Below are 16,493 nucleotides of genomic sequence, written 5' to 3' on the forward strand. Positions count from 1 at the left end.
TGCTGTCAGAAGCAGGCAGAAGCCACCACTGGGGGGGCGGGGTCTTCGCAGGTGTGGGTTCTTGGGATTGTTCCTAATGCAGGTGCTGGAACCTAGTGTTTCATGTGCTTTAATCCATCTGAACAGCATTAATTTTGCTCTTCTGTGGCCAAGTTGCAACCGCTTTTCCCCTTGCTCTGATTATGCGTTCATCAAGAACCGGGGGCACCTTAGTTATTCCAACCAGGACCAGTGCAGCGTCTCTGTAATACCTTCTGAGTCTGGGCTGTGCACCAGTCTGCAGGGGTATGACCGACTCCCGTTTCTGGTGGCCTGCAGTGGATTCCCAATCCAGAATATTCTCCTCCCCACGCCCCTCCCCTGACCCACCGGAGGCCTCTCCTTCAGTCTCTCCCTCATTGATCTCGCTTTTTGATTCAATAGTGACCAACTTGAATAAAAGGCCTAACACAAAAATCAGGCAAATATGTTTAATTTTTTAAAATAACTGATGGCAAAATAAAATATTTACATCACATCATACTGTGTAAACATGTAAGGTCTCTGTACAAAGAAATATACATGCAAAATAATGTAAAAATTTAACTGAAATAATAAAAGAAACAATACACAAATAAAAGTTGTGAGGTTACGAATACACATCCAGTTTTGAATCCAATTTCTTTTAAAAAGTTTCTGTACAATTTTACAAGAAACAAACAAAAACCCAACAAAAGAATAAATAAAATACATTGGAAGCTGCAAAGCTCAACTACGCCAGTTCATGGCTGAAGACCCAGGTGTCTGGCTGGCTTGGGAAGCGGGCTTTTTTTTTTTTTGTGTGTGTGTATTTCACACAACGAGGATAAAAAGACATCCAGAAAAATTCAAGCGTGCCCAGAAACGCAGCGTCTTCTGTTGAGGGCCTCCCACACCAGCGTGAATTCTGCCACAGTGCCACAGACGCCAATGCCAGCCTCAAGGCGGCTACTGCTTGATTGGCTTTTATTTCTTACCAAAAGCTCAAAATCCAGCCAATTTTTGTACCGAAAGTTGAATGTCAAAAAGTCTAAAAAGTAGGAAATGTCCAGACTGATTTTGGGAGAAAAAAAATAATACTTTGGCATTCTGAATAATAGCATAATAAAATTTAAAACATTACCCTATTATCCAGTTTTATATTCAGAGTATGAAATCACTTTTTACAGTCCTCAAAACTGACAAATTTCACGAAGAGTTAAGTCTCTCTGAACCGATGGCACAGGGCAAAGACCCCCCCTCCCACCCCCCCCGACACACGCACAAAACCATAAAGCTCACCGTACGAAGTATGTGCTTTTTCTATATATTTATTACAGGTACAACAGAGGTCTTCATAAATAGTTGCATAAAATGTTAAAGCCACAACATTGCACATGATATGAAATAAAACCAAAAAAACCCCAAAGAGTGCATTTACAGTATTTTCATCTGACTGTATACTGCTCAACAATCTGACTGACGGCTTGGGGGTGGGACGTGTGGGGAGGGGCAGAGGGGCAGGAGCCAACCTGATGTCCTCGGTGGGTGGGCAGACCCCTCGGACCCCCAAAGGAAGCCCTGGGCAGGAGACGGGGAGCGGGGGTGGGGTGGGGGAAGGACAGACCGAAGGCAGGACCAGTCTTATATACAAGTAAGGCCTACATTTCATCAGAGCAAAACGATTCATTCTATTTTTATGCAAAAGTTTGAGGTTGAATGCACGTTTCAGAAGCCTGGTCTGGCGTAGGGGCCAGAGGCACACAGACCAGGCAGCTGGAAAAGCTCAGAGCCAGGTGGACCCCGAGCTGGACGAGGCCACGGAGACGGCCGCCGCTGGGGCCGGGGTCTTCCCCAGAGGTGTCCAGTATCTCTGTTTTGTTCGTTAACACCAGTGGTTGAACATAGGCATTTCGCTTCCTTGAAGAAATCCTGGAAAATGTTAAATTTGCAAAATTCTACTCATGTTCGTTTAAAAAAGTTTCTTTTTATTTTTTTTGCAGAAACCTGAATAAAAGACTGTGACACAGCAATGCTGTCTCCGCCCCCGCAGAGTGTTCGAGAAGGTCCTCCACCCCAGCACAGCTTGCAGCCCGAGTCCCAGGCACTGCCGAGCACAGCTCACTCGGAATGCAATTTCACACGATGAACGTACGGCAGCTGATCAGTTACGTTGGTTTGTGTTTCTCTTCAAAATTCAAATGAACAGCTGATTGGCAGGTGAAAGAGAATGAGAAAGGACTTCAAGATAGGTCAAACTCTAGGCAAAAGCCTGCTCTGTAAGAAGTTTTTAATGCTACGAATCGGTCGAACATCGTTCTGGTGTTTGCGCCGCTCAATGAAGGAGGTCAGTCTGGACGTGTCGAGGACGCCCGCGCCTTTGCCGTGGCCATGGCCGTGGCCCGACTGCAGCCACTGCTCCTGGAGGGCCAGCGCAGCCGAGGGACGCTTGGCAGGGTCCTCGTGCAGGAGGAAACACACGAAGTCCTTGGCCCTCTGGCTCACTCCTTGGAAGTAGTCATCTGGGAAACTAAAGTCTAGCCGGCAAATGTTCAGGCAGGTCTCTTCCACGCTGTCGTCCAGGAAGGGGGACACGCCGCTGAGAAGCACATAGGCCAGCACTCCAACACTCCACGTGTCCGAGGTCAGGGAGACCGGGTTCCCCAGGATGATTTCGGGGGCTGCGAATTCAGGGTTCCCCAGTAACTGGTGGATGTGGTAGGTCGTGTTGAGTTGGACAGCATCTCCAAAGTCAGCTAGTTTGATGGTTGGCTTGGCTAAACTCTGATCCACTAGGATGTTTTCGGGCTAGGAGACAGGACAAGACAACCGTCATCCACTCCGGCAACCCCAATCTCAAGCTGAGGTGCAAGGCTCACCAGGAATCTACGAGGTCGACTGGCGCCGACCGTCCACGTGCGAAACAGGACAAAGCCCTCGGGAGGAGGACACAGAGGCAACCCAGAGCAGAAGCTGCCCTGACTTCTCCGCAACTGTCACGCGCAGCTGCTGTGTTAAACTGTGCCGGTGAGTGAAGCCGGGGATTCACTTCCCTCCCGGCGGTGGCAGCAGCGCCCCTCCGCCTCCCGCCTCCGTCACCCTGCTCTAGCCCCACCCCGACCCAGCGACACTCACAGGAACCCCCTGAAATCGCAAGAAATGTCTGAAGAGCTCACATGTTTACCTGGTACTTTATTGTTTGTGTATATCCAACGTTTAAAAACAGAGATTAGAAATCACTGCTCCCATCTCCCACCCCTTGTGTTGGTCCCCAGTCCCCGCGGGCTCCTGGCCTGGCTTCAGAGAACAGGCCGAGAGTGGGCTCTGCATCCCGCATGGCCGCGCTGGGGTCCCTCAGCTTTCCCGTCCCCGCGGCCCCACTCACCTTTAGGTCCAGGTGTGCTATCCTGCAGTTGTGAAGGTAACGGACGGCTTCCAGAACCTCCCCCAGATATGCCCTGATCTTCCCCTCCGTGAGGTTTCCCCATCGCACCACACATTCCAGGAGCCGTCCCTGGTCAGCCCTGCAGAGGGAGGAATGCGTGTTACGGTGCGGGTCTGTCACTTCAGACCCGTCTCCTGCGATATACGCATCACCTCCGTGCCCCGCTGTCACTGCTCTGTCAGCTTTTGGGGATCACGCCTCTACCTGAAGGCAGGATGGGATCAAGGGGCGATTTCTTTTTAAGCTCACTGTGGAGGCACAAGTGGGGAACACGGCATCTGGACCCACAGAGGGAACTGGGAGGCAGAGATGGGTGCACCCAGGCTCCCCAACCCCGCCCCCAGCAGGCTGCTGGAGGAGGGGATAATGTGAGACCACCTCCGCAAGCCTTAGTCTCGTCGTCTGGAAAATGGGTCATGTGACGGCTGAACGAGAGAACGTTAAGACACAGACAATACGGTGAGGGCTTCACGTTGGACTCAAAGTCTTCCTACTGTGAAATTGCTTTTAACATTTAAAAAACACCTATACAGAGCAGCCCTGTGCCAGGGACCAAGTGCTTTCTATCCATTCACTTAATCCTCACGACAACTCTCTGGGAAGAGTGTTTTATGGTCCCCATTTTACAGATGAGGAAACAGAGGCACAGAGAAGGTATGTAACTTTCCCAAGGTCACACAGCTCATAAGGGAAGGCTAGACTTGCAAGGAGGTGGTCTGGCCCCTGAACACTGGGCTAGGCTGCCCTCTTTGCAAAACAGGAATTTATGGAAATATCAGCCGCCTGTTTGGTAACGTCGAGTAATCAAGGGAACCTCGGTAGGAAGTAGTCTGTTACAAACATTAACCCTGTTAACAGCAATGATGAGGCCAAACCATTTAGTTTCCAGTGAAAAGAAATGACAGCTGGATGCACTGAAAACGTAAACCAGAAACCGAGGTCTTGCAGGAGATTTCTGACAAGGACTCTAGGCCTCTCTTTCTTGTGGAAACTCCCTGGGGAAGATGAGCAGAGGCTTTCAGTCACCAAGCTTCTAGAGCCAGAAAGCACCTTCCCCGGTACTGAGGGCCCACAGGGGCCAGGCCTCTGCCTGGACATCGTTTTAGCCCCATAACGATCCTTCAAGTCGCTGAGCGTCCACGGGAGCCAAGGTTGAGAAATGAGCCCCAGGTCCGCCGACCTGCCCTTCGCACACGATGGCCAGCCTTGGGGGCGGCTGGGGAGGGCGGAGGCCTTTCCTGCTCCCTCCGCCATCTGGGAGGCTTGCTAGGCCAGAGCGAGGGCTGGACAGGCCCACAGAGATGCTCCAGCGGGAGCCCTGGGCGGGGACACCCTCGAAACATTCCCTGCCCGGCGTCGGCGGGGAGCGAGGCTGAGGCTCGTCCTGGCGCCGAGAGCCCCGCAGCAGCTGCACCCGTGAAGGCTGTGATGCGGCCGCACTTCCAAAGTCTTTACGGATGTGACCAATGGGATGGCGGGTGCGGGGCCTCAAGGGGGTGCCCGCGAGCGAGGAGCTCACGGTCCCTGTGACCACGCCCCGCGCGGCTCCACGGCTGGCCCTCCTGCCAGGCCCACTCTTCCCAACAACGTGTCAAGAACTAGGAAATGGGGCTTCCCTGTTGGCGCAGTGGTTGAGAGTCCGCCTGCCGATGCAGGGGACACGGGTTCGTGCCCTGGTCCGGGAAGATCCCACATGCCACAGAGTGGCTGGGCCCGTGAGCCATGGCCGCTGAGCCTGCGCGTCCGGAGCCTGTGCTCCGCAGCGGGAGAGGTCACAACAGTGAGAGGCCCGCGTACCGCAAAAAAAAAAAAAAAAAAAAGAACTAGGAAATGGCACAAAAGATGGCGCTCCGGCCGATGGAAACGGACTCAGGAATCCAAGGAAATGTATGAAATGACTCCCCCTGAAAAGGAGGACTAGGAAATTTAACAAAGCTACATGACGAGGTGTCTCAGAGAGACCAGAATGTTCTAAGGGCAGGGCTTCTCAATCCGGTGTTTGGGACAACGGTCCTCTGTTGCACGGCCGCCCTGTGCCTTGCGGGGCGGTGAGCTGTGACCAGCAAAACGTCTGCAGACTTTGCCAAATGTCCCCTGGGGGGCAAAATGTCCCCAGGCTGAGGCCCCCTGCTCTTGGGTCAGAGCTCTCACACTTTATCTTTAAACGACGCAAATGTTTCCTGAGATGGCACACAGGGCCCGGTAAGTACCACGGGGACCAGCGGGCTGCCCTGGGGGGAGCCACCCCCCTCCAGAGGGCGCAGCTACGCTCCCATTCTAATCACCCTTGGAGAGGCAGGACGGGCCCCGGGGCAGAGCAGCATGCTGAAGCACCAGACGCGAGCAGGTCTCAGCCGGCCCACTGCAGGCGCCCACCAGCCGGGCTCGCCCAGCTGGGCAGACACGTGGGACCAGGTCAGCCTGAGAGCACGAGCAGGGCCGTGGTCCGCAGAGGCCTGGCCTTTCGGGACCTTTGGGAACCAGGGGGCATCTCCAAGTTGGCTGAGACCCCCGAGGGAGCCTGGGGGGGGAGCATTTGGATGCTAGGTTTGTGCTTCCTCGTCAGGCAGCTGTACTTCCCTCTAGCATTGCTGGAAAGCTCTAGAACTGTGGTCTCTGAGAGCAGATGTGCTTTTTTAGAAGTTCTGTGAATCCTAACATCCTGATTTCTATACTTCTCAGAGAATAAACAGCAAGACCACTTGGAGTCGAGGCCGAGTGCTAGAAAGAGGAGAGGCAGCTGGCGTGTACGCACATTTCCAGAACCAGGACGTAGCTGGTGGAGGTCTCGAAGGTGTCGAGGAGGCCAACCAGCAGCGGGTGCTGGAGGTTCTGCAGGATTCCAAGCTCGTGGGTGACCTGGTCGCGCTTCATCAACTTCTTGTTCACAAACTTAGCGGCCACTGCTCGTTTGGTGCCTTTCTGATCGCATTTCTTAACGACAGAGAATCTGCCCCTGGAAGATAGGTGGAGAAGGTCATTTTCAGAGGACTCTGAGTGTGTCACGGAGAAAAGACTCTTTGAACCCAGGCAGCCTCCCCAGCTGGTGGCCCTGCTCTCCCCGGCCGCCAGCGGAGGGGCTGCAGCCGCGCGACGGCCCCAAGGAAGCCTTCCCGTGCCTGTGCCTGTCCTGTCTCCTCCCCTCCCAGTGGCGGGCTCCGTCTGGCTAAGCCACGTGACTTCCTGCCGCCGCTGAATGGAGCAGCAGTGACATCGTGCGATGTACCAGGCGGCTTCCACCTTGCTCTCGTGGAAACCTCGTCGCGTGAAGAAGCTTGGAACGGACTACTAGGTGGCTCCTGGGCACCCCACGCCCCCCACTTCGGACGGGAGCGTCTACTGTCATCACCGTGTCTGCCTTGCCGCTGCAGGACGTGAGTCGGGGGGCTGGTAACTCATCTCTAGTTTGTGGTCCCCGGAGCTGCACCCAGCGAACCGCACCCAGGAAGCCTGGGCTGCACCTCGACTGGATCCGGATAACAAGATCCTGGACCTCAAGCGTGAGCCGGCTGCCACGGTGGGATGAGATTTGGGGGCTGGGGAATGCAGACTGCGGGGAGGAAGGTGGGCACACTGCTTTGCCCCTCCTGCCACGGACAGGCGGAGTCTCTTTCTCCTGCCTTGAATCTGGGCTGGCGGGTGGCTGTTTGCGTCCACAGAATGTGGACCAAGTGTGGTTGCTGATTTCTGAAGCTGGGCCCTGAGAGGCGGCAGCCTCTGCTTCTGCTCTCCCGGGCTGTGACTGCCATCACACGAGGAGGCCCAGGGTGAACGTCTGTGTGGACAGAGGCCACAGACACGCGGGCGAGGCACGGGGGTGCCAGCTGACCGAGCCCAGGAGGGACCAAGAGAGTAACTGTCCGGTCAGTGGCACGCTGCGCAAAGTGATACATCTCTGCTGCTCTGGACAGCAGGGCTGAGCCTCGTGTGGCGACACATGACTGACAGGCACTTCGGGCTGGTCCACACAGGCGTGTGCATGGATCCCTGGGGCCCGTGGACCCAGGAATGGCCATCGGCGTGTACGAGGCTGCTGCTGGCGGCGGGCGGGCGGTCCTCGGAAAGCTTTATAATGGGGACAAGCTCAGCTGTCATGCTTCTGACCTTCTTCTTGCCCTACGGGACGCGACATGAGGTGTGGCCGAGTGCCGTGCCGCCTCAGAAGGAGCAGGGTGACCGAGGGCGCCGCTGGGCCGCCGCCTGAGCCCTGGCTGCCGTCCAGAGAGGAACAGCCCCTCTCTGTCGAAGCCCCTCTTGGTCCACGCAGGGGGACCCTAATCTCCAGGCACAGCCGAGACCTGAAGGACACATGCAGCCCCTCTCAGCTGGGCTCCAGAGGAGAATCACGTGCCACGAGAAGGGGTGTGAGTGACTCTTCCCTGGATCATCCCGAGAACGGGGCATAGCCAGTGCTGCCTGGGCACGGAGCAGAAGCGGACTCATCACGTCACCGGACGGCTCCCGGTATGAAGCCTTGATTCTCTCCTGGAACCTGCACTGGCAATCTCCTCCTCTCTTCCTCAGCGTTTAATACCAACAGGCAATTACCGCTTACATTTCAGATGTAACACATCTAACTTCCAACTGCTGGCAAAGTCCGCCACTGAACTTTCTCTGTGGGCTCCTACAGAGCTGTGTCTCTGACTCTGCGATCTCAGGAGGGGCTGCGGGTTTCCCACCATACCTGCCGAGCTCAGCCACTTCGCTGTAGAAGCTGTCAAAGTTGTCTTTCCAGGTCACCATGACGCCATCACTGCCCGGACCTGCAAGAAAGGCAGCATCTCCCTGAGCCTGGTGTACGGGGCGCCTCTTGGGGAAGGAGACTAGAGCCCTGCGCTGTCCAGTGTGGCAGCTGCCCGGGCTGCTGAGCGTCTGAACGGAGGCTCGTGGAAATGGAGACGCACCGGAAGTATAAAACCCACACTGCGCTGGGACTTCGTATGAGACAAAGATGATTTATGTGACAGAAATAAACACGCACTTGCTTTTCCATCATTTTCCAATTTGCACTTCCGTAAGACCGTTCCTAGGAACAGCCTTCTGTCTCCCTAAGCTCCTTGCTTTCTCCAGTGTTGTTAAAAAAAAAAAAAAAAAAATCAATCACCTGTATACTTTTTCTGACATCTTTTAAAAATTAGAACATTGGTGATTCTCTACTGTCAAATTCAAAATTATCTTCCTTTCCTGCACTGTGATCCAAAACCAGAACCCTTCCCTTCTTTGACTTATGAGGTTAAAATATATGGGATTAAGAATTACAACATATAAACTTCTAAAGACAATTCTGTTTACTGTCTACACACAGGGCACTCCTGGACTCAATTCATCTTTTAGTCCTTTTATTTATTTACTTACCATAGTCTTAAAAAATCGGTTTTGTTTAATTTACTTAACTTATTTTAGTTCTTTAACTGTCATTCTAGGAGGCTGCATCCTATACCTGGTGCAGCTGGAGGACCCAGGAGAAATCTCAGCAGCCCTGGGCCGCACAGCTGGCACAGCTGGCCTCCTGGGAAATGGTAGCTGGAAACCAGCCAGCATGTGTTGCTCACTAAGCATGTACATACGTCAGGCGCATCTACAGGAAATTCTAAAAGGCCTAAGATATGAGTTCTGCTGCCAGCAGCTCAGAGTTTAGCGGAGGAGAGAGATCAGACCTTGCTGGGCATGGAGGGAGCAAGGGCTTTAGTCCCACCAGGGTCGCCCTGCGCTCATGGAAGGGCTGGGAGGACACACCCTCTGGAAGGGCTGTTACGGTCTAGGACGGGTACAGAGCCTGCTCGGGGCTCACCCACACTCCCATCTTTCCTTTCTTTCCATTCTATTCTACGTGAGACTGACGGAGAGGAGCTTCTCTTAGAACTAAAGCACCAACTGAACAATCGGACAAGTGAGAAGCTGGAGACGAGAATGTGTTTTGAACACTAGGAGTACAGGCTGCCCTGCTCCCACCTGGAGGCTGGACCAGACACTCACACGCTCAGTGGCCGTGGGCGGAAGCCCTCACCGTGCACCTCCCCTGCCCGAGGGCACCCCCCCGGGTGTCCCAGAGGCTGGCCTGCTCCGTGCAGCCTCCGAGTGACTTGTCACGTACCTCAGGCCACATCGAGAGTGTGTGGGGCTCGGGGTGCAGCTTACCTAGAACCCTCAGACTGGCTGAAGACGAGGCTGACCCCATGTCGTTCACTGCGATGCATGTGTAGATGCCGTCGTCCTCGGTGGTCACACCAACGATCTTCAGAGCGGCCTCTCCCAAGTCACTGCCACAGAGGAGGGCACACGGCGTTCAGAAAGGCTCAGCTCTCCCCGCCGCCAGCCCCCCGACCTCTCTCCTTTGGGGTCACAGGAAATGAGGAGCTCAAATGCTGACGGGCAATTTCAAGTGGGATTTCAATCCTAGCTGCACACCCAGGTATGACACCTTCCTTCACGGGAGACGTTCCAGGGCCAGAGGTGACTCAGGCAATCGGCCGCGTCAGTCCCAGTGGAACGAGGTCATGCTCACTGCCTGGGAAACTGACCCCCGAGGGGGCTTCCCTCACCTGTAGGAGATGCTGTAGTGACCATCGCTGTTCAAGGTGTTGTGTTCAGGGCCCTTCCAGGTGACCGAGGCCTTGGGGCGGCCACAGACCCGACATCTAAGAACAACGGTCTCCCCTGTCTCACACGTGACCTCGCTCAAGGGAATGACGAATTCTGGGGGAACTGCGCGAGAAAGGAGTCAGTAACGCTGGCCATCCAGCGCCCCCTCTTGTGCCCACCAACCTCCCCCAACAAATGAAGGAGATGCTGCCCAGGCCCAGAGCTCCACAGAAAACCCACGTCCACAGGTTACACTCGAGTGTCCTGAAATGCCCCGTAGACCTACCCTCTAAAGTCTACAAGAAAAAGAACAGAACTCACCGTCATAGATGTAGTTGGGATTGAGAAGCTGAAATGGAAAAAGCGCACAGCTATTAACCAGATACATGAGCTACTCTAAGATATACTGCTTCTATTCTAGGGCTACAGTTGTTGAAAGATGAAAGGAAACACGACTTGGTTTGCCTGCGTATCAATCAGAACCGACCACGTTCCGACTGCCCTCGAATGCACTGGAAGGATTCGTGGCACACAGGTGTAGGAGAGATTTTTCTTCCTACCCACAAACGCACAAATGCTGCTTACACTCAGAGAAGTCCCTTTTACTCATCCTATGGGCTGAGTCCAGCAGATCCCCGAACACCCACTTCTGCAGAATGGCCAGGGCCCTGACTCAGGGGCCTCGAGCTCCCCTCAAGAGATAGTTCCTTTCTCCCCAAGCAAAACCTGCACAGGTGTAAGGCAATCTGATTACAGAAGTAAAGTGGACTGAAGCACCCGCCGAGGGAATCTGCTGCAGCAGTGAACCTGCATCTTGGCGTCTAGTCGCTTCCCTTGTGGTCTGAGCCACAGCTGCTCTGTGCTCCGTCTGCTTCTGAGGTCCTAGTGTCTGCTCGCTCTGGGACTCCAGCAGCCTTCTTTGCAAGCTACCCATGCGCCCGCTTAGGGGTTTACCCGTATACCCGGCTCCTCAGAATACGTATGCGTACCTGCGCCACACTGCCCGTGAGAGCACCCTACAAAGCCCTGCAGGTCTGCTCAAAGGGCGGAGAGAGGCGGGCTGCTGCCAGGCAAGGCTGGGTGCCAGGTCCGCAACGGCTCCTCCTGGGCCGGCACCAGCCCTGCGTGCTCCCCGAGGAGCACAGGCTCCTGGAGACACCCTTGCTCACCTTCACAGATACCTTGTTGCTGAGTCCTTCCCGAGACTTCCGATAACCGTTCTCTAACTTGCCTTCCCGTTTGCCGTCTTTATCTTTTTTCTCAGATTTTTTCCTTAAACGGAGTGCTGTGTGCCAAGATGTTGACTTCCTAGGGGGACCACAACACATTGTTAGTATTACGCTTTCCTGGTGTTCAGCAAACAATTCCTGAAAGCATCAGAGAAAAGCGGACTGTCCAATTTACACGGATATAGGGTGACTGAGATTCCTTTAGGAACAGGGATCTCAGCAAAGGAAAACTTTTCTGCGATTCTCAATGACCAGAGATAAAAGCCAAGTTTCTTAAATCAAATTTTAAGGATTAAATATAAAGGCGTCTGTGATGGTTAATTTTACGTATAACTTGACTGGACCTAAATATTTGGTCAAACATCATTCTGGGTGTTTCCAGATGAGATTAACATTTCAACTGGTAGAGTGAAGCAGACTGCCCTCCATAGTGTGGTGGGCCTCATCCAATCAGTTGAAGGCCTGAGTTGAACAAAAAAAGACCAGCCTCCCTGAGCACGAGGGAATTCTCCAGCAGAATACCTTCAGACTTTACCTGCACCACTGGCTCTCCTGGGCCCCCAGCCTGCTGGCCCACAGTGCAGGTCTGGACTCACCAGTCTCCACAACTGTGTGGTTACAATAACCACCTGCTGACCACACATACACCCTACTGGTTCTGTTTCTCTGCAGAACCCTAATACAGGGCCTAAGAATATTTCTGAGGAAACAAAGTATAAAATGGGATTCTTGAACAATGTACTAGAATAAAATATCTCTGTGTATCAAGGAGAAACAGGACAAGGGACTGTCAAGGAAGATGGGCTCTTTGTAGCCTGAACTCAAAGCCTGGACTCCCCATGGGGTATAGGTGCAGCCCAGAGGTTTGGGGTGGTGCTGGAAGGCTCGCCAGTCTGGGCTGCAAACCAGCCAGGGGTACTGCCATGCCTGGAGAGGAACATGACCACCGCCTGTGCCTTTGAGTCTGGCCTTTTGGGTTGAAGCCTCTGGAGGCTTAAAAATCACAGTTTTGCAATGCTTCCACTGCCAGAAGCCACCTGGCTGGCGCCTCCTACAGCCAGAGAGATTCAGCGAAGGGCGGAGTTTGAAACCAGCCCCTGAACTTAGTTTTCTTTAAAGTAATGTTTAACGCGGCGAAATTGGTTTCAAGTTACTTGACTAAAGTCACCTAATATACACAAGGCACGTCGGCAGTGGCACCACACGGATCTTTAGCTGAAGCTCCCGGGACGAGGATCTTCAGTGATGCACCCTCAGCGTGCCCGATACGAGTCAGGGGCCCTTGGAAAGTCCTCACCCCTCACCCAAGACCTCTGGGAACTAAGATACCGTGATGCTCTGTCTAGCGGCTTTAAAAAGCTATGTGTGTACAAAGGCAGGTTATTAAAAGAACCCATCAGAACAGGTCTGAGAGATGGAACGCGCCCCACCTTCACTGCGGGGTTCCACATTGTGTATAGAGATGACCTGGCTCAACAGACCACAGCACTGCTTTCTCTCAATGGGCTTCACCCTCCCAGGGCCTCTGTGCCTCGTCTGTGCTCAGCGCCGCCTGCCCCCCGCCCCGCCACGGCTGCCCCGCCGGGCACTCACTTGAGAGTCCCGTCGGGGTTCTCCATGATGACTGCGCTGGTATGCCCCAGGACGAAGCCCGGAATCCAGCCCTCGGCTGCGGGGCACTGGTCAGTGGCGGCTCGGAACACCAGAAACATGTTCTGTTGATTGCTGGCCAGAATCTGAACGACCTCTCCTTGATAGACGTTTATCTCATCCTCCTTCACTGCCGTGTAATCGTGTGTCACCAACATGGTGGAGATGTTGCTACTGCTGCTACTTTCACTCTGTAGAGGGAAAGATGAACAAAAAGGCAGAGGGGAACTGAAACGGGATCTGATGACACGAAGTCGCTCGTCAGCGTGCGCCACGGCACGACGGCCCAGAGCAGGGCCCACTGGACGGACGCCTCCACACTCTTTAGCTAACTTGGTGCCTCTTTTTCAGTAACTGACCGTCAGGATTTCTCTAGAGAGTAATTTAGGAACGACACAGTGATGATGACACTCTACTTTGGAAGCTTGATTATTTCAGTCCCATCTTCCTTGCACCATCAGAGGAATGGCTCATCCTCATGCTGATGCCACGCTGGGTTCCATCTATGTCACAGTCCTGTCACTGTGACCGTCACGCTGCCGGCATCGCTCATCATTTCCACCTTTTTTCCCTTCTAAAGGAGGAACGCGGGACACCTGAAAAGCAGACCAACTACTGTCCTGCTCTCATGGAGAGCTGCTCTGCCTCCTGTATGTATCCCTGGGTGGGTGGTCCTCCTGTGACCGTGACGATTCAACTGTCCTGAAGGTGCGGCCGTCGTGGGGACGGCAGAGCATCGCAGAGCAGCTGTGGACAGCACTGGCCTCACAACTCAAGTTTCACGGACAGCCCCTGGCGTGGGAAAGCCTATCCTCCCCTTGTCTTGGAGTCCCAGTGGCACCCGATGTCTGCAGGTCACTACTGTGTCTTTAGTGTCCATCACAGTGACTGACGCGTGGCAGGCACTCAATACATGTCCAGTATCTCACTCAATGGAGCAAGACTGCAAAAGTTAAACACAGATCGTTTCTCAAGACCATCTACTCAGGTTCACAAGCTGAGTGGCGTTAGCTGCTGAGTAGAAGAAACACAAATGGTGTTTGTCCCGAGCTGTCGTTTACCAAGTGACCCCTTTGTTCCAGGGGATGAAGAGGACGCTGAGACCTCCAAAGCCGGAGCTGCATCTTGCTCAATCCCCCCGTCAACAGCTGGGATGTGGAAGTGGCGTCAGGCGCCCCTCTAGCTTGTTCTCAGGGGCTCCCACCAAAGACGCTGTCTGGCCATTCACGGCTTCCCAGGACTCCGCTGCTTCCCTCCGCTGGTCTCTCGGATGTCTGGGGCAGGTCCTGAGTCGGTGCAGGCGCGACTGTGGGCAACCTTGCCATACGCCTGACGGCTCTGGGCTACTGAGACACACCGGAGTAGACGGCTGACCACTGTCAAGGAGCCTGTGTGCTGGGAATTCCAGGGGCCAGGACTCTAGGCCCACAGCGGGTGGTGAAGTTAAATACACCGGAGTGCCAGGTTCTCGGTCCTGTCGCGGCTGAGGAGTCTGGTACGTGTTCCCGTCCCTCGTGGATGTCCACGTCGGGCTTTGGCCTGTGCACACACCTTCACGCAATTTTATCCTTTTAGCGTGACTTATATAGCAACGCCCAACAGTGTTGAGACTACAAAGCCACATTTGCTAGAAAATGTAAACAAAACCAACCTCTGTGGCACGGCTCTTTTTTATCGTATAGCGTACCACCCTTTGTCTCGTAAAGCGAGTATTTTGCCACGATAATAACAGCTATTAGTACTTTCTGAAAACCTCCTATGTACCGATCTAAGTATGAGGCATTTAAAAATGGATCTCAATTAATGCCAGTGAGCACGATCACCACCCCTCACACAGTGGAGGTTAGGGATTCGCACGGGTCACCCGGCCTCTGAGAGAAAGGCAGGGCTGTACTTCTATTGCTGCCTGGGTGGGCGGATGCGGGGAGGTGGTGTGTCCACGTTTCGGGCCTGGCGCAGTCACTGCCTGGGCTGATCCACATCCACTCCACTCCTGCTCTCAGAACTTTCCAGAAGGTGTGCGTTAAAGGAGGAAGAAGGACCTGGGCCGTGGGTTAGGCACAGCTGCTGGGCTGTGACCGCAGACAGCTTCACGGAAGCAGACAAGGAGGGAGGAGGCCGCTGCTGACCGCCAGGGGGAGAAGACAGTCTGAATCGGGGGGGAGCAGGCAGGGCGGTAGCTCTTCTTGACCGAAAAGCTTAGGAGTCCTAGAGGACACTCTCATGCCCATTCTAAGCCTCTCGTGGTCTTCCCAGGCCTCCAGGGCGTTTCTGTAAGGCACCCGGACTCCCCGGCAGTTTCCCTTTCCAGGTTACCAACCACATAAGAAACAGTGAGAGGCAGAAATAAAAGGCACCTTTTGCGACCTAAAACCTGCCAGAACGTGTGCCGCCTGCGATGGTGCTGGCCTCAGAGTAAGCATCCCGGGGGGAGCCAGGCAGGGCCGGGAACCGAGCACGCTCACGGGGGGCGCAGAGACCAGCACGGGCTCCCACGCTGGGGCGGGTGGCGCTTAGGGGAAAGCGTCCAGGTTAGGATGGGCTGAAGAGCTGCTCCCGTGGCCGATTTCGGAGGGGGCCTCGGCTGCGAGGCCACGCCTGCACCCTGAACCTTCAGCCAGGTGCTGGCAGGTACAGCATCACTGGGCCTCTGGGTCTCTTCCTCTGGCTGCAACCGTGCTGACGCTCACCTGCACACCTAGCATTTCAGAACTAACTAGAGGTGGGGGTCCAGGCTCCCCTGCAGGACACGGTCAGGCACCACGACCGGGACGCTGGTGGCGGCCACCGCAGAGGAGGCCCGCCCTGACCGCTTATTTCTGAGAATAAGACTACAGGGTACATGTACCAAGACCCGTTTTCCAATTTCTTCCTCAATTAAAGACCGAGGCTAACAAAATAAATAACAAAAAATAAGAGGAACGAATAAGGCCATGTCCACCCAAACAAGGCATTAACGGAAGTCCAGAGGAAAGAGAGAGACATGCAAAACCCGGATTGCTTCCTTTCTTTTTTTTATAAAGAGAGATACAGACCCTTTTAGGGAAATGTAGTTAAAAATTTATAAAGCGATCAAACATACACGCAATAGTACAGTTCTATTCCTTCACGCATGCCTTTAGGAAGGTGTTACGGGTCAGACCACCTGCCGTGTGGGAAGCAGTCGGGTAGGACAGGGAGGAAGCCAGAGGATGGGGGCCAAGCCCCCCCAGTAACCCTTCTGCTAAGAACGCGGATAGCGATCCGCGACGCCCCGCGGCGCCCGCAGCCCGCACTGCGACCCCTGCCGGACAGAGCGCGGGCGCTGGGAATCCAGCCTGCCTGCGCCTCCACTCCCAGCCGCCGGCCGGAGCCCAACATCCAGGGGCCCTAAAGCAGTCTCTCTCTCTTCCACAGTGAAACTTTTTCTTTCTTTTTTTGGGGGGGGGGGGCGGGGGGAAATATTTCCACTGGAGAGATTCCTTCCCCCCTCTGTATCAGCTTAGTTTGCTTTGAGTTGCTGTTGGAAATTTCTTGAGGGATTTTTTTTTTCCTTTTTCAGCAGATGAGTCAAAAACGCTGCAAAGATTAATTTAAGGCATAAAAGGGCA

General features: G+C 54.2%; 1 protein-coding gene across 4 annotated transcripts in view; it reads right to left on the reverse strand.

The window, feature by feature from the left end:
- Nucleotides 1-456: 456 nt before the first annotated feature.
- The window catches only part of TRIO (trio Rho guanine nucleotide exchange factor), a 372,133-nt gene continuing 356,096 nt past the window's right edge, over nt 457-16,493 (reverse strand). For 2 of the 4 annotated variants that reach the window (XM_060009655.1, XM_060009656.1), the window contains exons 49-57: nt 12,847-13,094; nt 11,194-11,332; nt 10,346-10,373; nt 9,985-10,147; nt 9,581-9,702; nt 8,127-8,205; nt 6,198-6,398; nt 3,383-3,521; nt 457-2,805 (exon numbers count right to left, since the gene is read on the reverse strand). In XM_060009655.1, the coding sequence (XP_059865638.1) occupies nt 2,251-2,805; nt 3,383-3,521; nt 6,198-6,398; nt 8,127-8,205; nt 9,581-9,702; nt 9,985-10,147; nt 10,346-10,373; nt 11,194-11,332; nt 12,847-13,094 (1,674 nt within the window). In that variant the 3' untranslated portion in view covers nt 457-2,250. Of the gene's footprint in view, nt 2,806-3,382; nt 3,522-6,197; nt 6,399-8,126; nt 8,206-9,580; nt 9,703-9,984; nt 10,148-10,345; nt 10,374-11,193; nt 11,333-12,846; nt 13,095-16,331; nt 16,462-16,493 lie in introns of those variants that run through there. The other 2 variants (XM_060009659.1, XM_060009657.1) reach the window with 2 other exon arrangements.

This window comes from Delphinus delphis, chromosome 3 (genome assembly GCF_949987515.2).
Source record: "Delphinus delphis chromosome 3, mDelDel1.2, whole genome shotgun sequence".
In the NCBI taxonomy this organism is placed as follows: domain Eukaryota; kingdom Metazoa; phylum Chordata; class Mammalia; order Artiodactyla; family Delphinidae; genus Delphinus; species Delphinus delphis.